Genomic DNA, 26,267 nt, shown 5'->3' on the forward strand with positions numbered 1-26,267 from the left:
ACACATACTTCCACATCTTAATTCACCAGGACTCCAAGAAATACCTTCGGGTTGTATTCATGGGGAAGATCTACTAGTTTCGAGCTCTTTGCTTCGGCCTCTTGACGGCACTGTAAGTATTTATGTGAGTGCTGACTCCCCTGAGGAAGTGGTTACACCTCCTAAGCATCAGTGTCACTCTGCCTAGACGACTGGCTTCTCCGCTCCTCTTCGGAAAGTCAGTGTATGAAGGATCTGAAGAGGACTCTTTCATTAACTCACTCGTTAGGTCTTCTTAAAAACGAGGAGAAATCTCAGCTAATACAGACTCAAAGCATTCTCTATCTGAGGATGACTGAACTCTTAAGTTTTTTGGGCTTTTCTATCACCGAAGAGAGTCCAGCCATTATTGGAAGTAGTCCAGGGCTTCATGGGCCGTAAGTCCTTTTCCGGCAACAGTTTGACCAGTCTGTCAGGCACACTAGCTTCGGTAGAACAGTTCGTCAAACTCAGTATGCTGCACGAGGCCCCCTACAATTCTTCCTGAAGGCTTCATGGTGCAGGAAGACTCAACCGGACTCCACAGTATTCTTGATTACAGATGAAATCAAGGAGGACCTAGCGTGGTGGCTTTCAAAACCAAACCAAGACTTGTAGAGGGTCTTTTGCTTCGTCCGCTCCACCCAACCCTTCAGTTCTTTTCAGACGCATCCGATGCAGGTTGGGGAGCCCTGTTGGGGAAGAATGAAACTTGAGGGAAGTGGTCGGAAATTCAGCGCTCTTTTCATATCAATGTGAAGAAACTGTTGGCAGTGTACCTGGGACTTCATGTGTTCACTCATCTCATGACAGGACAGGTGGTAGCAGTTCATGGAGACAATTCCACACCGCTTTCCTACATCAGGAAACAAGGGGGAACACGTTCCTTCACCCTCTACAACCTTGCAAAAGATCTGCTTCTGTGAGCAGAAAAAATCAGGTTTCGTTGATCCCTCGATGTTTTCAAGGGAAAATGAACGTGTTGGCGGACAATCTAAGTCGAATTCACCAAGTACTGCCGTTGGAATGGACTCTCAATGCCAAGGTCTGCCTAGACCTATAGAAGCTTTGGGGAAAGCTGATGATGGACCTCTTTGCAACTTCGAGGAACAACCGCCTTCCGCTGTTCTGCTCTCCAGTCCCTATTGCATGTCAGTTGATGCAATGCTACTAGACTGGTCGGGCCTGGAAGCATACGCATTTCCCCGGTTCAGCCTGATAAGACAGGTGCTAACAAAGTGTCATTTCACGAAAAAGTTTCACTGACACTAGTCACTTCATTCTGGCCAAGGAAGGAATGGTTCCCAGATCTCATCGACTTGCTCATAGATTTCCCCAGGCTGCTTCCGTTGGAGAGATGTCTACCAAGGATTATCCGCTCTGGCACTAACAGGATTCAGACTGTCAGGAGTCTTGTCAGAGCAAAAGGTTTTTCGAAACGGGCTGCAGAAGCTATCGCGAACTGCAGAAGAAATTCTTCTAACAGACTATACAAGTCTAAATGGGGAGTTTTTTGAAGATGGTGTAAACAAACTAAAGTCTCTTTTTCTGAGACATCTGTGAACGAAATAGCGGAATTCCTTCTCTTCTTAAGGGATGTTAAGCACTTAACGCCTCCAACAATTAAGGGATACAAAGCGATGCTGGCTTCAGTTTTTAAACACAGAGGATTAGACCTCTAACCATATAGTGATCTTTCTGATTTAAATCATTTGAGACTTCCAAATCGTCAAAGGACTCAATAGCATGAAATCTCGATATAGTACATAAATGGCTTTCGGGCCCTCCCTTTGAGCCATTACTTTCTTTGTCCATGAGGAACCTCACCAAGTAGACTCTATTTTTAGTTGTATTAGCATCAACTAGACAAGTTAGCGAGCTACACACGATAGACTAAAAGGTGGGATTTTCTCAAGGCGACGCAGTTTGCTCCGTGGAGCTCAATTTTCTAGCCAAAAACGAGAACCCTTCTAATCCTTGGCCACAACTTCGTCCTCGAGAACCTGACAGATTTGATAGGCCAGGAAGAAAAAGAAAGACTTATGTTCCGTGTGGGCATTAACCCTTAAACGCCAATTGGACGTATTTTATGTCGAGATAAATTGTCTTTTGGGTGCCGATCGGACGTAATTTACGTCTACATACATAAAAAAGTTTTTTTTTTTAAATTTGCGGAAAAATACTTATAGGCCTACCAGCCGAAAACTTTTGAATCACGGGCCTTGGGGGATGCTGGGAGTTCACCAATCATGGTGTTTTGTTTACAATCGTTACGCAGGCGCGCAAGCGCGAATTTCTTTCTTATCGCACTAAAAAGTATCAGTGACACATCTCAGAAATTATTTCGTCACTTTGACATAATTTTTGCACCATTTTAAATTAGCCGTTACATGGAGTATTATATATGAAAATGTGCGCATTTTCATGTAGAATACAACTAAAAAATACTCATGATTGTAGCTTTTATCAGTTTTGAAATATTTTTATATAAATAACGATAAGTGCCAAAATTTCAACCTTCGGTCAACTTTGACTCTACCGAAATGGTAGAAAAACGCAATTGTAAGCTAAAACTCTTATATTTTAGTAATATTCAATCATTTACCTTCATTTTGCAATAAATTTGAAGTCTCTAGCACAATATTTTGATTTATGGTGAATTTATGAAAAAAAACTTTTTCCTTATGTCCGCGCGGTAACTTCCGAAAAAATCATACGTGCGATTGTCGTGATGTTTGCACCGTTTTAAATTAGCCGTTACATAAAGTTTTATATATGGAAATGTGTGCAATTTCATGCACAATACAACTAAAAACAATCCATGGTTGTAGCTTTTATCAGTTTTGAAATATTTTCATATAAATAACAATAAGTGCCAAAATTTCAACCTTTGGTCAACTTTGACTCTACCGAAATGGTCGAAAAACGCAATTGTAAGCTAAAACTCTTATATTCTAGTAATATTCAATCATTTACCTTCATTTTGCAACAAATTGGAAGTCTCTAGCACAATATTTCGATTTATGGTGAATTTATGAAAAAAAAAACATTTTCCTTACGTCCGCGCGGTAACTCTTCCGAAAAAATCATACATGCGATTGTCGTAATGTTTGCACCATTTTAAATTAGCCATTACATAAAGTTTTATATATGGAAATGTGCGCAATTCCATGTAGAATACAACTAAAAATAATTGAAGGTTGTAGCTTTTCTTATTTTCGAAATATTTGCATATAAATCACGATAAATAGAAAAAAAACCACGTTCGGTCAACTTTGACTCTACCGAAATGGTTGAAAAACGCAATTGTAAGCTAAAACTCTTACAGTTTAGTAATATTCAGTCATTTATCTTCATTTTGAAACAAATTTGAAGTCTCTAGCACAATATTTATATTTATGATGAATTTAAAAAAAAAACTTTCCTTCCCTCCGCGCACGGATTCTCCGCCGTAAATCTCCAAAATGCGTACGTTGCATTTTCGGAATATTTGCTCCGTTTCATATTAGGCGTTTCTTACAGTTTTATATATGAAAATGTACGCAATTTCATGTAGAATACAACAAAAAATAACTGAAATATTTGCATATAAAAAAAATATATAAAAAAAAATTGGACATTCAGTCAACTTTAACTCGCCCGAAATGCTAAAAAACTGCAATTGTAAGCTAAAACTCTTACAGTATAGTAATATTCAATCATTTATCTTCATTTTGAAACAAATTGGAAGTCTCTAGAAAAATATTTAGATTTATGGTGAATTTTTGAAAACAAAAATTCTTTTACATCCGCGCGTTACAAATTCATGCATCATTTGGTGATAATATTTTCTCTGTGTTGCTTTGATCGTTTTACAATGTGTTATATACCAAAATGATTGCAATTTAGTGTACAATACAACGAAAACAAATTTAACTCGTTAGCTTTAACCGTTTGCTCACAGCGTGATTCGAATACAATTTGAATACAATTATATATGAAATTTTGTTTTCGTGCTATCATATATTGCATTATTTATATATGATAATGATATTTTTTTCATTTCTGATGGTTGCATACTAAACTTCAGGCAATGACAAAAAAAGGAGCCAAAAATGAACTCTTTAATCTTGAAAACTAAGCGCGCTGTGATTTTTTGAAAAAAAAATTTTTTCCACTTCAGCGCTCACTCAGAGACCCCCTAGGCATACGGGAGACGATTTTTATTATACCCCTTAGGCGTTCAAGGGTTAAGATATTACCTCCGCAGAATGGAGAAAATTAGAGGTCAGTCACCCTCTCTCAAAAAATGCTATCTCCTTTTTTCTGAAAGAATTAATTGTCGAAGCACACTCTCAAGCTAACGATCCATTGTTTCCTTTACTGAGAGTGAAAGCGCATGAAGTTGTTGTGTTTTCGTGTTAGATATTTCTGGTCTTAGCCCAGGGCAAGGGCAATATTCTGTATCTTCGTTGAGTCAGCGGTGAACGCCAAGACTACGAAGATATTCCACTCCATGTAAAGGCACTCATTGGTCATACTCCAAGCCTTCTAATACCTAAGATGAGTACTGGCCAGAGGCAGTATTCTCCTGCAGTAGCTCCCTTGTAAGGTAAGGTAAAACAGGCACTAACAGTGCTTTTGGATCTTTTTTCAGGAATCTTATTATATTTTTTAATTAAGCTCACATCTACAGCCCCCATCCTTGCAGTGGGTAATCAGCTGTATAATTGTTCGGTAAGGCTGCAATAAAAATGGAATTTTTATAATAAAATGAAAATTTATGGCATACTTACCGAACAATTATTAATTAAAGCCCTCCCTCCTCCCCACAGGTGGATGGCTGGGCAGAACGAATTGATGTTACCTGGACAGTTGTACCTGTAGCTTCCTAGAGCGGAGGGAGATGACATCACCTACATCAGTGATGGTGGGGCCACCGCAGAAGTTTTGAATCTATTGTCTTACATTCGTATGCAATAAAATTTCTTTTTATTATTAAAATTCCATTTTTTTCATTCTCTATTTTTACAAACTTAAAGATACGTAAATGCAATCGTGTGCATACGGTACATACGTACACATGCACTCATTCCGTGATATCAGTGAACTTCCTTGAATTTGTTTGATGAGAGAGAGAGAGAGAGAGAGAGAGAGAGGAGAGAGAGAGAGAGAGAGAGAGAGAGAGAGAGAGTTTTTAAAATGTCCAGTCTTGTACACACAGATAAGTGAGAGCATGAAAGTATTTTTATAGTGTTATTAGAATTTTTATTTTGATGAGATTTTGTAAATTATCATATTGTGTTGCATATGAGAAAAATGTTTTTTTTTTTTGTGGACAATATGATATATTGTACAGTAAATGACAAACATGTAGCCCTCCTGAAGTAAGTGTGGTGTATGAGGGAAAAAGGTGTTGCTTTTTTTGTTTGTAAGTGTACAGTGGAACCTGGGATTTTGTACATCATCCATTCTAGAATGTCTGACAAAGTCTGAGAGAGAAACAATAACCGAGGTATGTGTACATCAAAGCCTAAATTTTTTAAATGTCCTGCCTTTATAAGCAAGATAGGCAGCGCTCACCGGTAAGTGAGAGCATAAAGTATTTTTATAGTGTTTTTCGAATTTTCATTTTAATAAAATATTGTAAATTATCATATTGTTTTGCATACAAGAAAAATTGGGTTTACTATTTTGTGAACAATATATGTTACAGTAAAGGAAAAACGTGTAGTCTCCCAAACTAAGTGTCGTGTACAAGAGAAAAAGAAAGGGTTGCTGTTTTTGTTTTTAAGCTTACAGTGGAACCTTAGATTTTGTACATCATCCGTTCTAGAATGTCTGATGAAGTCCAAAACATACAAACTCCGAAACAATAATTCCCATAAGTAATAATGTAAATCCAATTAGTGCGTTCCAGACACCCAAGAATAATTTTTTTAAATACGTTTTTTAGAGAATAAATATAGTTTTACATATAGACAACAATGAGAAATAAATGTAAATGACTAATGAAATGGGTAAATGAACATTTAATATCACTCTTATCTTATGGAAGACTTGTTAGGATATGGAAGGTGGAGAGGAGGAGGAGGAGGGGAGAGGGTGGAGGAGGAAAGGTTATTATTTGGAAGGGAAATCCCCCTCCAGAAGGACTTCAGGTATCAAAGACCTATCTGGGGTGACTTCTCTTTGTTTTTACTGGTATCTGGGGTTACTTCTCTTTGTTTTTTCCCTGGCACTAGGACCAGCTTGAAAGTCATTGGACCCCTGTCACACAACAAAACTGTCCAGACACATTTGTTTCTGGCATCTCATTAAGATTTGCATAAGATGGAACAAGGCATTGTCTGGAAACATAGATTATGTCTTTCTTAGGATAATTCTCCACAAAATGTTTTATGTCACTCCACTTTGCAAAATGTCCTTAACCACTAAAGTAGACAAATTAATCCCTCTCTCTTCCTCCTCTGATTAATCATCTGTTGTCTGTTGCCGTTCCTGCTGAAGGTCTTGCAGCTGTTAAGTGGTTAGCTCTTCCCTGTGGGGGTCCTCTAACTCTTCCACATCCTCATCACTCACATCCAAGCCCATGGACTTCCCTAAAGACACTATAGATTCCACAACAGGCATAGGGTCATCAGGGTCAGCCACAAATCCTTCAAAATCCTTCTCGAGGTAACATTCTGGCCACACTTTTCTTCGATGAGAGTTCACTGTCCAGCAAGTCATTCCTTGCCAAGCCTTCTATAAGGCTTAAGCAGTTAAAGGTATTGAAGTGATCCTTCCAGAACTCTCTTATTAGAGTCAATTCAGTGTCCAGGGTCACTTCAAAGCACCTTTGAAACAGTGCTTTGGTGTAGTTTCCGGATGATTGAAATTATCTGTTAGTTCAAGGGTTTGATGAAAGGAGTGGCAAGAACTTCACTGTGATAAATTTAAACTCTTCTAACAATTGGTCTTCCAAGCCTGGAGGATGAGCAGGAGCACTGTCCAATACCAGGAGCACTGTCCAATACCAGGAGGCACTTGGATGGCAAGTTATTTTCCAGGAGGTATTTCTTCACCATGGGACCATTGGGCCAAACACTTCATTGACCCACTTAATGAAAACGTACCTTTTTGTTAGCCTTCCACATCACAGGCACTTTATTCTTGATGACATTGTTTTTCTTGAACACTTGGAGAGTTTCACTTTGAAATCGCTACTGGTGTTCCCACAGAACAAGAGAGTTATTTATAGGTTTGTGTCCAGGCATTGCTCCTTTCTCCTCTGTGATGTAGGCCTTCTTTGGCATTTTTTTTCCAAAAGAGGCATGTTTTGTTATAGTCGAAGACTTGCTGGGGGAGGAATCCTTCAGCCTCCACATGCTTTATGACTGTATGCCCTTTTGCTTTTTTAATTTTTTGAACCATACTCTGCTGGCCTTAAATTTACTAACAGTAGTCAGTAAAACATCCTTGCTTTTTCACAAATTATCACTTCTGACATACTATCTCCCAGTAACTGTTTTTCATTAATCCACGCCAAGAACAACAACTCAACATCTTCGACTAGTTGCAATCTCAGTTTTGTTGATGAAACTACCCGTTACGCAATATCAACTAACGTGATTTCTTTTTTCTTCGCTAGGGTGGAAGTGATTGTTGATATTGTAAAGAACGGCACTCGGCCCTGCAGGATTTTGAAAACAAAAAGGAAATGGGACTGGAATGACTGACAGCAGAAGGGACAAACAAAGGAGGAATTAGCAGAACAAAACCACAAAAATTACTTTAATATTAATTTATTATTTACAGATACATACACGTAAGTCATTTACAAAATTTGCAAGTGAGTCGGGATTTGGTGAAAATAAATATAAATCATAAATTACACAAGTCAGTGAATTTAATATAAAAACAAAAGATTTAGCGCAACCAAGTTACTTTACAATAAAACTTTGTAAAATAACAAATGGACAAACAGCTACATCAAAAAGCATAAGCCATCCATAACACACCCAAGATGCATAACCCAAAGAAATTAACATATTACAAGCAGCACACATCACAGCAATAAATTACTTAATAGCATAAATAATAAAAATAAAAATCACGCAACACCACTAACGTAAATAATAAAAATCAAAATAACGCAACACTACTAACACATAATCACTAAACAAACAGCGTAAATAACAATCATAATTGCAATCCAGAGGTAATATACATTCTAAAGGCACCGCCACAAAAAAAAAAAAAAAAAAAAAAAAGACAATCTCCGCAGACACGTCGAGACAGACCCAGCTGTCAAATTGGAGGCACATAGACAATCAACGTAGTCATTGAAACAGCCTATGACTTCTAAGAGGGACACATCCCAAAAACACAGATGACGAAAGGCAAAGTCGAAGAGACAACAGGTTGGTTGTTTCACTGGAAACAAACTGCTCCACCAACAGCTGCATCTTCCCACTGCCGTAGACAACAGGTAACTGTTACGAACCGAGAGAGGTCCACTCCAAGTTCGATATTATTATAAACAAAAAGAATTCAACACCAACAATTGAAACTGGGGATATGAATATAGAAAGATACACAAACACAACAAAGGTTTATTTACAAACTTACTAACAAAGATAAATGCAGAACAGGCACCTCCAACACATGCGCGAATGCCTTTTTGCTGCAGACCTACTTGAAGAAAATGCATTTTCATTTCCTTTAACTTATCATTCGTTGTTATGAAGCCATTACCATGACAGTAACCAATACCTGCTGTTCAAGTCAAGTACCCATGCTGCTTTGCTTTCGGGGATCTAACTTGCTGCTATACTAAACCAGACTGTCGTTGTGAAAGACGTTAACTTGCCCCACAGAAAAACATGAACAAGTAAGGAGGCAACAACCCACCATGGGCAAATGATTGTTTCCATTTAAACAACCTCCTAACCTCACACCACCTTATCGAGCAGAATTTTTTTTTTTTTTTCCTACACATTCACAAAACTTTCTCTTTGATGCTGTCACAACCCTGCCAGCCAAAAAAGAACCAAATCCTGTCACAGTCGCCAATGTAATGGACGGCACTCGGTCCAGCAGGATCTTAAAAACAAAAAGGAAATGGAACTGGAATGACTGACAGCAGATGGGACAAGCAAAGACATCGAAAAGCATAAGCCATAACACACAGAAGATGCATAACCCAAAGAAATTAAAATATTACAAGCAGCACACATCGCAGCAACAAATTACTAAGCAGCATAAATAATCAAAATCAAAATCATGCAACACCAGTAATACATAAATCACTAAACAGACAGCAGAAATAACAATCAGAATTGTAACCCAGCGGTAATATACATTCTAAAGGCAGCGCCATACACACACACACACACACTGCAGAGACGTTGAGACAGACCCAGCTGTCAAAGAGGATGCACCGCCATAGGGGGTAGGGCCATCAGTGCACCTCATTCGGTGCAATGTAGGCATTACTTAAGGTTCTTTGTAGCATCCCCTCGGCCCCTGCCTGCAACTACTTTCATTCGTATTACTGTACCTCCTTGCATATTATCCTTCCTCCATTTTACTGTCCACCCTCTCCTAACACCTTTCAAACTTTTTACTGTCAATTTCCGATTCTGCGCTGCATGGCCTTAGTTTCTCCAGTGCTTGGCATAATGCCAAAAATCTATATAAATCAAATGAAGGAGGATGCGCACAATCAATCAACGTAGTCATCGAAACAGCCCATGACTGTGAAGAGTAACACATCCCAACAAACACTGATGACAAAAGGCGAAGTCAAAGAGACAACATGTTAGTTGTCTCACCAGAAACAAACTGCTCCACTAACGACTACATCCTTCCACTGCCGTAGATAACAGGTAACCTAATACCTGCTTTTCAAATCAAGTACCCATGCTGCTTTGGTGTCTGAAACCTGACACGCTACTATACCAAACCCGACTGTTGTGAAAGGCAAGACGACAGACATCAACTTCCTCCCCAGAAAAATATGGACAAGTAAGGAGGCAACAATTGTTTCAATTTAAACATCCTTCTAACCTCACAATATGGACTTAATGTAGTTAATCCTAGTGAGATTGGACAGCTTGCTATGATTTCTTTCTTGAAGTCTATCATGTTTCTCACATTTTTTTGACTGAAGGGCTGGTAATCAGAACTTTCTTTGGCCCCATGATGGCTAGTTTAGCAGTTGCACTCAATAAAAAAAAAACACAATAAACAACGAATGTGGAATAAAGTGTGAGATGATGCTCATTCAGCAGGAAACAAAGGCAGATTGGATCACGAGAGCATGTGGGATACTTTGTTTGGGCATTTGATATAGGGCTTAGTCACACTATGCCCCACCAGAAGGAGTATATCCATGTGTATGATCTCTGAGCGGATGTGTAGAACCAGAGTCAAAAGTTTGATGAAAAATGTCGAAGTTTGAAAAGTACAAAATCCCAGGTTTGACTGTAATTTATGAAGTTGATTTTGATACAAATATTTGTAGATAATTGCTTTTTGTATAAATTTTTTAGCTTAAAGTGTGATGGTTGTTGTTTATAAGCATGTTTAGTGTTTATGGCTGAAAATAAAAATGTGTGTGAGAGAAAAAAAATGGGGTTACTTTTTTGTTTTTTTAGTGCATTTATGAAGTTTAATTTGTTACTAATATGGGAAAATAAGGTAGATAGTGACTTTTTTGCGTACAGTTCTCAGTTTTAAAATTTAATGGAGGTTGCTTATAAGTATATTTATTGTTTGCAGCTGTAAATGATGAATGTGTAGCCTACTGAACTAAGTGTCATGTACAAGAGAAAAAGAAAGTGGTTGTTTTTTTGTTTTTAAGTGTATACTACAGTGAACCCCGTATTTGCGGACTCACGTATTCGCAGATTTCTCTCTGGAACATATATCCCATTATTTGCAGAAAATTCACCTATTAGTGGTATTTTTCTTTGCGAAATATCCACAAATTCCTGTCTTTCATTTATCAATTTCATCATAAAATGCACTTTTTGTGATGAACGTATTAAAAAGACGAGGTGTGAATATTTTTAGTGGGTTTTTCTTGAGTTTTAAGTAAAAAAAATAGGCAGTTTTAAGTTTTTTACAGGGGATTCAGCTATTATTGTGTTCTAGCTATTTTTTGGGGGGGTGGGGGTCTGGTACCCATCTCCTGCGAATACATGGGGAACACTATAAAATTTATTTTGTTACAAATATTTGAAAATTAGATAGATAATTAGGAATATTAAGTGTTTACCACTATGCAGTACAGTCATCACCTTACTTACAAACACTCAAGTTATGAACATTCATAGATACAAACAGGTGGGTTACAAGTTCAGAGTATGCTCTGCAAGCCAATTCTTCTTGTAAGAATATTAGGAACATGAAGAAGAAGAAGAACCTGTGTGTTCAACCCCTTCCCTCATTATCCCGAGTACTACTCTTGTGATTAACTACCATGTATTCTTCATACAGTCAGGCAAATACTCGCTCATACTCATAAAATATTCATACTTATTTCAGGTTAAGTGATTTAACTCATTTTTTATGAATTCCCATTTTCTACATTCCCTCTCCCCATAGAAAATGTTTAGTAAACATTTTTGTCAATAGATGGTGCCATCATGGTGGTGTGCAGTGTATACCTTGTACTTCTAATGCGGATGCTGCTCCTGTGAAATTCTTTCAAAGTTCATAACTTTCAAAGCATGGAAAAAATACTAAATTTTGAATGTTACATGAATCTAAATTTTATTTTCTTCTTTACTTTTCTAGCATTCAAAGCAATTCTTTATAATATTGTATGATTTAAAAATACAGTGAAAATATGTAATCTATGACTCCCGAGTTAATTTGACAATGTAAACACCAACAAAAATTATGCCTTACATATTAAAAACCAATTTACGAACAACTCGACATACAAATGATGATCCGGAACATAACTCGTTTGTTAGTAGGAAACTTGCCCTTGCACACTATATATTTTACTCACCATTATCCAGATTTTAACATTATCTGGTGGGCCCTTGGTCCTATTAATCAAGATAATTGAGGGATTACTATCTGAGGATGTAACTGAGACAAAGTACATATGAGGTAAAGTGCATCAATTTCTAGTAAACCTAACATTGTTTTTCAGCTCCAGAAGGCTGGTTGGAGTATAAATGATGTTGATCTCTGGGAGTTGAATGAAGCTTTTGCAGCTCAGAGTCTGGCGGTTATTGCAGAACTTGGTCTTGATGTTTCAAAAGTCAATGTGAATGGAGGTGCTATAGCACTCGGACACCCCATTGGAGCTTCTGGTAAGGGTTTGTTGTTTCTGTGGTCTTTGGTAATTTTAATTTTCAATAAAATGTATTACTTTTTGGGATGAATCTTACCTACTGTTAAAGATAGCTTATATTCCCACTCCAATACACAAGTCAGCTTCCAAACAAAAGATTGAATGGCACCCTATATGACTGTCTAGTACACCTGTTCTTCACCAGGTGTGTTTCAACTGTTTTAGCTCTTGTCGGAATTCTCCTTGCCACCATTATGTAGGTGCTTGTTGGTATTTCATGGCTGTTTGCTACTATCTTGGTACTGTACATTAATTTTATTTAGGTTGCCTTCCACTGTAACCAAGGCTAAGAACATCAGGTTCTATATGAATGGTTATTGTGTTAGCAGGATGTTGGTTTTTTGGAGATACACACTGTTTGTGCTGGTTGCAATGGTATAAATTGTGATCTTGAGAACAGATGTTAGCAGGATATTGTTTTTTTAGGACATACACTATTTGTACTGGATGCAATGGTACAGTAGTGCCTCAGGGTACGAAATTAATCCATTCCGAAGCAGCCTTCGTAACCTGATTTTTTGGTATCTAGAACTACGTTTTACATGTGAATTGCCTAATTCATTCCAAGCCCTACAAAAACACCACTGTAAATTTTATAATAAAGCTAAATTGACCAATAAACAATGAAATACATACAACAATTTGGACCATTCAGTACTTAACCTAACCATTACTGTACCTGTAAATAAAGTGTATTAGTGTAGAGGGTACAAGAAATACTGTGTGTACATGTGTAGGGGCTCGGCCTTTGTCTAACAAGGTTATAAAGACCTGCAATGTTATATGCAAGTATCTGTTGGTATACTTCCCATCCTCGTGGAGTATCATCGATTGCAATGATAATTCTTAAGTTTCTTCAGTATCTTCTTTGGGTATGAAGGCGAAGATGTTTAAAACTCATGTTGGTAAACTTAACAATGTATTTGTGAAACTACATCTCTTGAGTAGGTGCAAGAAGTTGTTAAGAGAACTTGATTCCAGGAGAGGAAGTAGAAGTCTGAGATACAATGCAATTACAAAATCATAGGAGAGCAAACCTTAGCTCAGCATACGAACATACATACAGATGAACATATGAGACAAAAGTCATGTAGCACGGTTTGTGGGTTATAGGTCAACATGGTTTCTCAAGCGAAAGCATTGTTGATGATTCACACAACAATAGATTTGATGACTACAGGTGTCCACAAATTAGGACGCTGATACAACACATCAAGGCTTAGTCAACATTACATTATCAATGCCTATCACACTCCTGCAAGTTCAATATGACCCCTAGGGTCATTGGTTTAATTAACAACATAGTTTTTATTTTTTATATATGGAATGTCACATACATTCCTCATATATGTAAACACTTACACATGTACGTACGTATGTAGTAAAATGTGGAACTTTACCTTTCGAGTGAGGTGATGTCCGAAAGTGGCGACAGAGGGGGAGGACAAACAGCAGAAAACATGAACACTTAACTTTACGAAACACTTTAAAAAATGGCAGAAAACGTTAACACTGAACTTTATGAAACACATTAACAAATGGCAGAAAACATTAACACTTCTTGATTATCTCCATCTTCGCTCTCCGTGAAACCATCCTCTTCTTTCCGTGAACTTCAGCAACGTTCTTGGGACCCATGGCTATTAATGTAAGTAATTAAGTTCACACACAACACGATAAAGTAACTTACAGTGTAACGAAAGGGAAATCACTAACACGAATTTATGTCAACTAACGAAATATATGTGAAGGAATTAATTCCAGGTGTTTACGACAACGCTGCCGCAAAAAATGGTCAAGGAGTGCCTTTACATAGAAGCATGATGGGACAGATGCTGACCAATAGGAGAGCAGGATCTTACGACGGTGACTAGTCTCGGGAACCAATGGGAGAGCGGGAGGATGGTGGCGATTCTACCGAGTTGGCGCCGCGCCAGTTTTAAAATTGTTTTTGGCGGCCCGGGCGAATCTCAGAATTTACCCTTTTGCAACCTGAATTATTTTCGTACACAGAAGCAAAAAAATCTTCGTCTTTGCTTTCGTAACCTGAATTTTTTGTACGTAGGGACTTTCGTATGTAGAGGTTCCACTGTATAAAGTGTGATATTGAGAATATATGTGAGGGTGTAGGGATTTGCAAAGGATTTGCTGCTTAAGTTCTTTAGTATAAAGGGAAACAGATGGATTGCTAAAGCAACTACTAGTTAGATCAGTTCACCAACCTGTCATTTCTCCTCAATCTCCATGTCCTGCATCTGTAGTTATTCATACCCAGTCTAGGTTTTTCCCTTGCTAATGCTTTAGTTAGTACTGAGATTTCCTCATTAGCTACTACTTCTGCTCCCCTTTCGATTCAGGAAAGTGTATTGAGAAGTTAGAACAGTACATAAATCTTATTTTGGTCAGTACAGGGTTTATCAGAATTGGTTAGAGAACCAATCCAGGTCCCCCTCATGTTGCCAGTTGTCATCTCCTGTCACCTGCTGTCTCCCTCTTGTGGAAAGTTGAAGAAAAAGGCCAGATAAAGAATTGGTCTTGGTTTTGGTTGTCTTTGAGTATTTTGGAGTCCTTTAAATATTTGGAGAAAGAGAACCCAAGCTTTCTCCTTCAATTAGAGCGAGTTTTGTAACGTACTCTGGTACACATTAAGTCTACTGGAGTTTGTCTTCTGGTTTTTAATGAAGTCATGGAACATCTCCTCTTATGATACAGGCACTTAATTTGCACTTAAACCATCTTTGGTCGTAGATTCACTTTTCTCTATCTTGTTCCTTTGAAAGAGGATCTTGAGACTGACAAGTGCTTTGGACATACTGAAACAAAGTCTCTGTTTAGATTGTTGAAGTATTTTTTATGTTATTGAACCTTTGCTCTATATAATTGCCTCTTCTGTCAGCTTAGAAAGGTTTAGGCACCAGCTTAGTGTGTGTGTGTAGCCTGGTTTAAGTGTAGGAGTTTTGTTAGGAAAAGTGTTAGTTTTTTAACTTGTGCTGTTTCTGATACTGCAGGTAAATGTTTTCATGTTTATACAGGCAGTCTCTGGGTTATGTCATTCTGGACTTACAGCGGTTGCCTCATGGCGCTGTTAACCACAATTTTTCAGTGTCATAAGTTGATTTAAGGCTCCATTACCTGCCTTACGGCACTTTAACCTGGACTTATGGTGCTGTAACAGCACTGTAAGTACTATTTATTCCCATAATTATGATGATTTGGGTTAAGGTGATTTTCAGCTTACAATGCCCTGCCAGGAACGGAACCCCCATTGTATCCAGGGGACTGCCTCCATGGAGGAATAAGATGGTAGTTTAAATTTGACGTCTTCGATGGTTGCTTGAGAGAGAGAGAGAGAGAGAGAGAGAGAGAGAGAGAGAGAGAGAGAGAGAGAGAGAGAGAGAGAGAGAGAGGGATAAATGCGAGTGGTTTGATGGCAAGCGTAAGTATGTGGGTATTGTCTGTTGTGGCGATCGCCGAGTATATCAGTGGCAAATGTCTGTTACGAGAGTCGTAGAGAGTCAGCAAGTCAAAAAAAGACGGTCAGCCAGATTCGGAAGTAGCCAGTGTTACTTGGTGTGATTTGATTGATTTTGGTGTTGTTCGTGTGGTTGTGGTGAGTTTGGTTGTGCATTTTGGTGCCAGTGATTTGGTGGTTGGGGTTGGTGGTTTGTGTGCTGGGTTTGAGTTGTTGTATGGTTGTTGTGTTGTTTCGAGCTGTTGGCGTTCGTCTGCTCAGTGATTTGTCAGGTTGTTAAGTTGTTGTATGGTTTTAGTTCTCAGTTGGTTGTGTTGTGTTGTGATTCTCGGCGGTGGTGGTGTCTCGCCTAGCCATATATACGTACAGCAGACAGCACAGTGCCTGGCCCTGAGTATCTGGAGTCCTATGTGAGTACGTACATGTGTTTGTGTTTCAGTAAGCCAATTGTCCTGCATGTAAAAAGTAACGTATAGGGGAAAGTGTGAGTGTGGGAAAATTTGTCTGTTATGATTAAAGTAACTTTGGAGACCTTGCTTGCTTTGTTGCTCTGCGTGTGATCCCGCCACACCTCTACTAATCCAGTTTGGAAGAAGTGAAAACACTTCAGCTCCTATTTGTAGTAAAGGCTTATGCTGCACAGGATACAGCAACTGTTTTGGTTTCTTATGTTGGTCACCCTCTAAGCCTGGCTCTCTTTAAGGTGATAAGGGAGGATATATTGGTAAGTCATATCTTGTAACTTTTGGGGATCAGTTCAGCCCCAGGTTCTGGTAGATGGCCAATTTCAGGCCTCCTGGCTTACTGGGAGAGACAGATGAGCAGAACCTCAAAGTGATGGAGGCACTGAAGGAGAGTTATGATTCTTTTTAGGTTCCCCTCCATTTGTTAAGTCCCTTATAGCTCTTCCTTTCTGTCTTCTCCAGCAGAAGTATCTTATTCTTTAGTAGGGGGGTTGTAAATTAGAGAGAATGAAGTGGAGCTGGTGTCAGTAATTCGCTTGGATTTTACCTCCGACTTTTTCCCAGCTCCATAAGCAACCGGAGATTGGCAGACAGTGTAGGACATATCAAGATTGTACAACTTTGTCTCTGTCCCAGGGCTTTTTGGTTTTTCCAGAATGTTTTTAGTAACTTTCCAAAAGAACAATCGGATGTTTTGCTGGTTGTTTAGGTGACATTTATCCCATACCAGTACATCTTCAGTCACCCTAGTTCCTTTGAGGTGTATTTACAGAGAAGGTATTGCTGCTTAGGGCATTTTGTTTTAGTTCATGTACAGCGCCTCTATAAGTATTCATAGGGAATGTGGTGCCCGTAGGCATATGTTGTCAACTTTTAGGAGGCAAGAATTCTTTTTTACTGAGTCAACTGGTTCAAGTTGGCCAACTCTGTCAACAGTATTCCAAAGGCCAAGAATCTGTTGCTTCACCTGGCTCAGGCTCTGTGCATTATAATTTTCAGTTGACTTCTCTAGCTCCCCTGGTGATGTAGGGATACTTGCAATTTGCAGGCTTATCTGTCAGAAGATAAATAGCCACTTCTTGAAGAATTTCAGCCCATACGGAAGCATTAATTACAGTTAACTTTAATTACAGTAATTTGTTAGTAATCCAGGACCATAATTTTTGCCAGGTTCTGTAGGAGGGGTGATGAAGCTAAGAGTTGACTATTTTCTTCTTAAACCAGCAATTGGTTTTTTCCCTGTCTGATAACACAAAACAAAGAATTTTGACAAGTGTCAGTAGTATGGTGACTTCCAATACACCATAGAATGATCAGCACTACACCTGGTAGAGCCTACAGGATATCAAGTTGGTGGAAAGACCATCGAAGATTCCTAGTAGATTTATCCCTGTTCAGAAACAGTTATTGGTGCCAATAAACGCCGATTTTTGGTTATCGGCGACTTTCACTCATCATCAAGCCATTGGAATCGAACCCCCACTGATAACCGGGGATTGCCTGTATTGCTTTGATAGTTTATTCTGCAGAAAGGCAATTTTTTTGGTATTTGATGATTCAGGAAGAACAAAACTAACTACTGAGTGGGAGTTACATCCGCAGGTTCAACATTGTTGTGGGATTAGAGGAGCGCTCAGATGTGGACTTATTACTACTCCATTGATGGCTCTCAGGCTTGAGCGGTAGATGCATTTCTTTTAGTTTGGCCTGATTCAGACTAATAGGCCTTTCCTCTTTATCTACTCTAAGAAAGTACATATTGAGCAAGTTTCAAATACAAGAATTGATCAATGACTTCTGTTGAGCTATAGTAGCTTTAGAGGCGGTGATTTTTTTTTACTTTCTAGCTCTCTCAGGAGATCTCTTATTATTCTGTTAAGGAGAAATCAACTTAAACTAATGACACTTTTACATCTCCGACTTAACCGCTTGAAGATGCCTAATTGTCTCCTCCTAATAAGGGGATTTTCAAAGGTATCGTGGGTTCTGTCCTTAAGTGGAAAACAACCATGACCTTGTATCAGAAGCAGTGGTTTAAGTATTGCTCAGTGTGCCATTCTAGTGGAATATTCAGCACCTGTAACCCTATAGGCATCAAATGTTTTCTGCTTTCTTAGATGTAGTAAAATATTTGTCCTATCTACTTCAAAGCTTAACGTACCATGTTTTCCTTGGTATTACGTCATGTGCAATAAGATGTGGCCGATCAGCACCTTAGTGTGTCAAGATTTGTTGAGATTGAAGCTCCTGCAACTCAGTAGCAATCTTGCTCTGGAATGTAGGTGAAGGCCTAAATTTTATCAGCAAATCCTTTTTGAGCCTCTGGAATGAGCTCACTTAAATTATTTATTATGAAACTTTTATAGGACAATGACAGTTAAAGAGTAAATATATTGGAAGCACTCTCCTTAAGGCTGCTGTAAAGTGGAATGCTATTTTATTTTTTTGCTTGAGAGCAGAGAATGATGCTAAGGGTAAGTTTTTCAGAGAACTGTAAGAATTTCAATTCAAGTTCTTTGGTTGGGAAGAGGAAATACTTCTCTTTCCTGCTTGGCAGTTAAAACTTACTTAGGTTAAGTCTGGTAAAGCCAAGGTTATCCTTTTGTTTAGAGATTTTAGAAAACCTAGAACTGGAATAGGCAAAGTTGACCTTTTGTTTTGTGGTTTTAGAAAACCTAGTGTTGTTCTCAAAGGTTAAGCCTGGAAGAGTCAAAATTAACACATTTTGTTTTGTGGTTTTAGAAACCTAGAATATCTTTGTCAAAGAACACAAGGTTCTTTGTGACTTACGAAAATTTATATTATTTGATTCTTTCTGATAATGAGCTTCCTGTCCTTGGATAGGAGTAGCAGAAATTGTGTTTTAAAGGTATGAATCGTATCCAAACAATTTGTTTAAAAAGATTTCAAAGCTTGCTTAGGGTGTTTGCTTAAAAGGTGTCAGTCCTTTGGTTATTGACTTGCTAAGCTCTGAAAATTATGAAGACCTTGATACATAAAGCAAGTGATATTAATGGTGCTTGCAAATATAATCAGTGTTAAGTAACAGAATACATGAAAAAGAGGGTAGGACATATTACATGGAACATAAGAACTGAGAGCATTTTTGTATATTGAAATATAGTGTGCAATATTAAGATTACTATTACTATTATTGTCACTATAGAGTTATAACACAATCACCGGACAGGTAGATTTCAAGTTATGTTAATTTGTATCACGATAATCCGATTGTACGATGGGGTTAGCAATTAATACTGATACCACAATATTTTGAAAATATTTTTAAATTTCGCTCGTAACGGGTGCAAGCAGCAGCGTACAAAAAGAATGATGAAAATATTGTTTTAACATTATACTCGTTGCGTAAATGTGTACAGCCATGAACTACCGAACGAGAAACAATGTTTGCCAAGTACAACCGAGTTGGATAACAACATCCATTTGGCTTGTATTTAAACCATCGTACTATAGTACAGAATTACCGTAGTTATGTTATAAATGACGCTATGTAGGATAGAACTGATATATTTTTAGGTAATAACTTTGTTTGCTATAGATAAAAGATCAAAGAGGAAACATACTGTTAAATTCAAACCAAGTTGTAGCTGAATCTTAGAACACTTTTCGACCTGCTAATGACTATTATCATGCATTGGCATCAAAGATAAAACCCTCATAAACTTATGCCATCAAACACAACCGTTGATAAAATTGAGAGAGAATCATTTTAATCAAAACTTCTGGTCTTAAAGAACATATTACTGTTGTTTTCACGCTGATAAAAGATAAATAATGTAATGGTAATTAACCCTTAAACACCGATTGGATGTATTATATGTCGACAAAAATTGTCTGTTGGGTGCCAATTGGACGTATGATACGTCGATATAAAAAGTTTTTTTAAAAATTTGCGGAAAAATACTTATAGGCCTACCAGGCGAAAACTTTTGAATCACGTGCCTTGGGGGATGCTGGGAGCTCACGGATTAAGGCGTTGTTTTGTTTACAATCGTTACCCAGGCGCGCAAGCGTGAATTTCTTTCTTCTCGCACTAAAAACATCAGCGACACATCTCAGAAATTATTTCGTCACTTTGACATAATTTTTGCACCATTTTATATTAGCCGTTACTTGGAGTATTATATATGAAAATGTGCGCAATTTTATGTAGAATACAACTAAAAACAACTCATGGTTGTAGCTTTCATCAGTTTTGAAATCTTTTTATATAAATAACAATAAGTGCCAAAATTTCAACCTTCAGTCAACTTTGACTCTACCGAAATGGTCGAAAAACGCAATTGTAAGCTAAAACTCTTACATTCTAGTAATATTCAATCATTTACCTTTATTTTGGAAGTCTCTAGCACAATATTTTGATTTATGGTGAATTTATGAAAAAAATTTTTTCCCATTTAGATAAACTTTTATGCTTCAATTTTCAAATCATTTGAAAGCGGATCCTATGGAGGAACCCTGTGATTATCAGACTTTGACTTGCAGTCCCAATAAACTCATTTTCAATGACCAAATGAATAAAAAATCCTTATGAAAGAGTATAAATATGGTTTGGGAATATTTATACATATAATCATTATTTTTATAAGGTATTTAAAAAGACCATAATTTATAATTCCAAAACTGGTAGCAGGCCTGTCCTAGAAGATTATTTTGTAAATGAGCTTAAAATTAGTTTGATGAAACTGATTCAATGGAGTAACATATTTTCTCCTTCTGACAACAGGTGCAAGAATTTTGGTGACCTTAATACATGCAATGATTAGGCTCGGCAAGAAACGTGGAGTAGCAGCTCTCTGTGTTGGAGGTGGTATGGGTATTGCAGTGTGTGTTGAGAGGAGTTAAAATCTGAATTAATTTGATTGGTTTTAAAAAAATATGTTATACAGTTATTACATTTTAGGTGATGGATATTTTATATTATATTCGTTATGTTTTTAAGGTGAACAAATATGTGTCACACTCTTATAGTTTATTTAGGTTGTTACCATGACATATACTGCCAACACTTGCTTTTATGCTAAAATAATTTGGTTTTCCACTACTGTTATGTAATGTAACAATGAGGTTAGTGCAGAGGATTTGTCCTACAATTGTGATCTCCCTTAACCCTTGCTTCTACTTAAAATCATTTCAGTGTTTATTTTACCTTGGTGCTCCAAAAAGAATTTTTTTAAAACTCTGGTGTTCCAAATTATTTGTCCTATTGAACAAAATTTCTTGGATCCTCCATGCTTGTAGTTGGCAGTTGTTATTATTATTGAATTTTAGGTAATGGATTTTTTATGCTTTGTTAAGTTTGATAGAGTAACAAACAAATGTTGTTCTTTTAATCTCAATTATTGTACATGTATTTAATTTGTAACCATGAAATGCTACCAATATTTGCTTGTAAGGTACTTTGAAATGATGATGCTAGTTCGTAATCTTAGTAAACCTGCTGTGCTTAGCACAAGAGAAATCTCCATGGTTGTGGTCTTCCAAGACCTTTGATATGTGCTATAACAGGACCTCTTGCCTCACCTGTTACCCAGTGTTCTTGTGTTATTAGACAAGATTGCATTTTCTGGATCTCCAAGTTCTAGTAGGTAATGTCAAGTGTCTTCTCTACTCATAATTTATTAAATCCTAAATGTTTTGAAAGTAGAACATTTGGACAGACACCAGGTGCCATTGTCTGGCTCAAGCCCAAAGAAAAAAAGAAAAAACAAAGGAACTACCAAAAAAGGGAAGATGAATGGAGATGGTAGGAAAATAGGAAGAATTTTAGACCTCGGCAGGAGTGAAAAGGAAACAAGTTCCCTATCACTTCAAGTCAGTGACTCCTAGCCATTGTGTTAGCCCAAAAATATGGTGGTTGAAAAGGTTAGATATATGTATATAGAAATCATTTATCAGTTACCCAAGCCTGTCGGGAGCTGCAGTACTCCCTTTTCATACTGTCATTAGCTGATACATAAACTTTCCATGGTTAGAGTTTATATTGAGAACATAAAATGCAATGTACTGGCTTTGTATGTTTAAAAATGCAGCTCTGTCAAAAGTTATTTTTAGTGGTTGATTATGCTTTGTGTACTCTAGGTTTTAGTGAAAATATAATATTATATGACATAACTTTGATAAATTATAGGAAGTTCAATTTCCTAAGTGTAAGATATTGTCTCATGCTTTGTCATTTCCTTAAAATTGTATACAGTCACTACCCTACTTAAGGACATTCATGTCACAAACATTCAGATATGAACAGAGGGGGTTGCAAGCTAAAATTGTTTGGAGCACTTCCCTTTGCCACCCGTTAGTTCAAATGTTGCTCTGGCACCTACTCTGCATGTAATATTTTTTGCCAAGAACAAAACGACATGAGGAAGAAGACAACCTTGTTCCTTTAACCACTTCCCTGATTATCCTAAGGATTCTTGTGATTAATACCATGTATTCTTACAATTATGAGAATGTTCTTTCGTACTCGAATCCTAATTATTTTTGTCATCCCAATTTAACTTGTTCTTTGATGAATTCCCATTTTCTAAATTTCCTCTCCCCATAGGAAATATTTGGTTTATATTTTTGCAAATTGATGGTGGTATGCATTGTTTACTTTGTGAACTTTCGATATCTCAGATGCTGCTGTGAATTTTATTTTCTTGTGTTTACCGTTTTAACACCAAAACTTTATAATACATTACTGCATGCCTTAAAAATGCAGTGAGTATAATATAATGTATGAGTCCTGAGTCAATTTGTGAATGTAAACAGCAACAAAAATTATGGACATCCTAATAACCAACTTAACAAAAAATTCAGGATACCAACAGCTGTCTGGAACGTAATTTTTTCGTAAGTCGGGTAGTGACTGTAATCTTGTTTCTATGCATTGAAAGGGATTTTTCTATTGATAAAGATTTCTAAATATACAGATCAAAACAGATGATCTCTGTAGTTCCTTTGTAAAGATAAAAATTCTTAATGCAAGTTGTAGGCATGAGATCCATGGAAATTATTTTGAGCTTAAAAGGGTTCCCGTTACTAACTTGATGCTATATTTCATTTCATAAGGGAGAATGATATTTTTAAATATATTATTTGTACAGTGCATAGAAATTTTTTGTAAACTTAAGCTCATGGCATGTAGCATTCCTTTTGATTTTAACTCCAAAATTCATACACAGATAGAATGACTGGAGAATAGAGGTACATGAAACACTTACTCTAGAATCATCTATGATGCTGTTTTTTAATTATTATATGGCTGTATGCTTTTTGTTATCAAAGATGCAGTGGTTGCCATGGCTTGAAATTTTCTATGATAGTGTTTAAAAGTTTTTTTCAGCTTATTGTGCTGTAGTCTCACCCATACAATCTCATCAATATCTCATGACATAGCTTTATAGTGTTTTGAATGCTGCTTCTGTGCTACAAAATGTTATGTTATTTCTGCATTGTTTGACATTTTTTAGAAATGCTCAAATGTGAATGGTGCCTTTTCAAAAACATAGATATATCTACCTATATAATGAATAATTCAGAAAGGTGTATATAACTGGGAATTATAGTAATTGTTGACAAGTTTAGATTTTTATTAAATAATATTTTTGTAGATGTTTATTGTGACTACACTTTTAAAGTGGCACTTTAGATAAGATTTTTTTCTGATAAGTAACTTTGACAACATAAGGACATGTTCTATAGCATAATTGCTATGATATAATATACGTAAGGTATTTTTAAAATCTTCCTTTTTCTCAACTATGTGTGAAATTGGGACGTAAAGAATGTTGTACTATATTAGTTTTATGTAGTGGATGTAAGGCTGCACTAAAAGTTAGGCTAACACAAGGTAATTTATTGAGGACAGTAGTACCTCGTTTGTCGAGTGTTTCTTATGCCAAAATTCCGTTTTTTAAACAAAATTTTAGAAGAAATTTTTTGGTGTTTGTGGAACAAATACTCGGACTTTGACCTGAATGATAATCTTGTCTAAGCTTGTAGTCGATGTCCTATCACGTCTTACATGAAAAAGAAAGGCAATAACCCACATGATAACCACAGTCAACAAAATAAATAAAAGAATAAAGCATTTCAAAATAAGATATAGCATTAAAGATCAACAAAATTATGTCACTGTGGTGACGCATAGCTGACTTGATATAGGTAGAGAAAGCGAGCATTTATACTGTGTAGGAGAGAAAGAGAAGAGAGTAAAAACATTACTATTTGTACTTAAAAGCAGTAACAATTCACATAAAAAATAAAAAGCAATTTCACAATAAATTTAACATAATGATACAATATAAAAAGATCAAATGCAATACAATAACAATAAAAAATCAAGAGTCTTACTTGAGCAAGTGTTTGGGACTGCAACGAGTCAGATGGTAGAGAGGAGAGGGGGGAGAGATGTGGTTCGCCCGACTTCCCAGCTATACCAACCACTGGAACTAGGCTGGATGATTTTTCTTTTTCACTGTGTTTCACCCATTTGCTTTCACTTAATTCGATTTGCTAGAATCACTTCTGTTTGTTACAGGTAAATACCCATCGAGCGACACTTGCTTTTTACGAAATTTTAGCATTGTAAAAGTAACTCGTCCCCAAATCATGAAATACACTGTCGCATTCAGCTGCTTTACATCATCAATTTCTTGTTTAAACAACTTCCATGTGAAAAGTTTTTTATTTTTCTTAACTTTTCTTACTTGCATTCTTTACTTATTTGTTTGCAAAGTCCCCGTGTTTATTGGCTTATAATGTTAAATTCTGCAGTTTACCAACATTAAGTTAGTGTGTAGTGGCATACTTAATCCCCTCTTTGCACTTAAGATCCAAGTGTTCAAAACATGTCAAAAATGATACATGCCTCAGTTGTTTTCATATCTGCCAGAAGTTGATTACTTTCTCTCTTATTGATTTCTTTGATTATCCTTGAAAAATTTGAATAAAATTGATTTTGATATCAACCTTTGCCTATTGCAGCCATTTTTTCCTTGAGGGGATCCTGTCTCTCCTACCTCAATCCTGGCTAGCCATGCACCATTTTTACCAAACAGTTTGTAAAGTGATTTTTTGGCTTATACATAAAGTTTTCAAAAATTTTACTCAATAAATATACTGTTTTATTACTTGACACTTGTAATATAACTTTTGAACACATTAATAATAGAAAAATGTTTAAAAAGGAGGACTTTTTTGGGTGGGCTAGGACAAGTTATCCTGATTCCCTTTATTTCTTATGGGAAAGTTTGTTTCATATTTCGAGCAAATCATTTCGACCAGCCTTCTGGAATGGATTAAGTTTGAAGTCTGAGGTACTACTGTATATACATATATGTGTTTGTTCAAACTTTAATTATTATATAATTAATCTTCCTATTTCCATGACTTGTTGATCAAAGTGTACAGTATGGTACATTAGATTTTATTCTCAACCCCATTACCACTTTACTAAATGCTCAAAGTTTACTATAATTTAATATGAAAATTGAACTTTTCCTTTATCCCGCATTTTTAAGGTTGTTAAATTCATTTAATTTCAAGTAAATATGTATAATACCTTACTCTTATTTTTTTCATTGCAATTTCTTTTTACCACTTGACCCAAAATAGGCTCAATTAAATAAAAGACATTGTCCTTGCTTATTGGTGGCATTGGACCTTAAAGTATTACATGTTGATGACCATATTAGTTACAACAGCAGTGGGCATAAATCAGTCAGGCTATATTCCATTCCTGTACCATTCCAAACTTTGCTACTGTATTCAGATTATTATGCTTGCATATAGTGGACCTAAAAGCCAAAACACTTTATTGCCAGAATAGTTAAGAAATACACTATATTTCTGTAAATTAATACTTTCATACATAGATTTTAAGTTTTTTAGATTAGCTCTGCACTTTTGTCTTCTCTCTCACTTACATTTTGCAGTGTTTCGGAATATGTAGTTAAGCAAAAATGTA

The 26,267-nt window shown here is 36.7% G+C and overlaps 1 protein-coding gene across 1 annotated transcript in view; it reads left to right on the top strand.

The window, feature by feature from the left end:
- LOC135216329 (acetyl-CoA acetyltransferase, cytosolic-like) overlaps positions 1–25,868 on the top strand; it is a 99,105-nt gene extending 73,237 nt beyond the window's left edge. Inside the window, exons 6-7 of the mRNA XM_064251518.1 lie at positions 12,152–12,314; positions 21,039–25,868. Coding sequence (XP_064107588.1) covers positions 12,152–12,314; positions 21,039–21,157 — 282 coding nt within the window. The 3' untranslated portion in view covers positions 21,158–25,868. The remainder of the gene's footprint in view (positions 1–12,151; positions 12,315–21,038) is intronic.
- The last annotated feature ends 399 nt before the right edge of the window (positions 25,869–26,267 follow it).

Source organism: Macrobrachium nipponense, chromosome 19 (assembly GCF_015104395.2).
Source record: "Macrobrachium nipponense isolate FS-2020 chromosome 19, ASM1510439v2, whole genome shotgun sequence".
Taxonomy (NCBI): Eukaryota; Metazoa; Arthropoda; class Malacostraca; order Decapoda; family Palaemonidae; genus Macrobrachium; species Macrobrachium nipponense.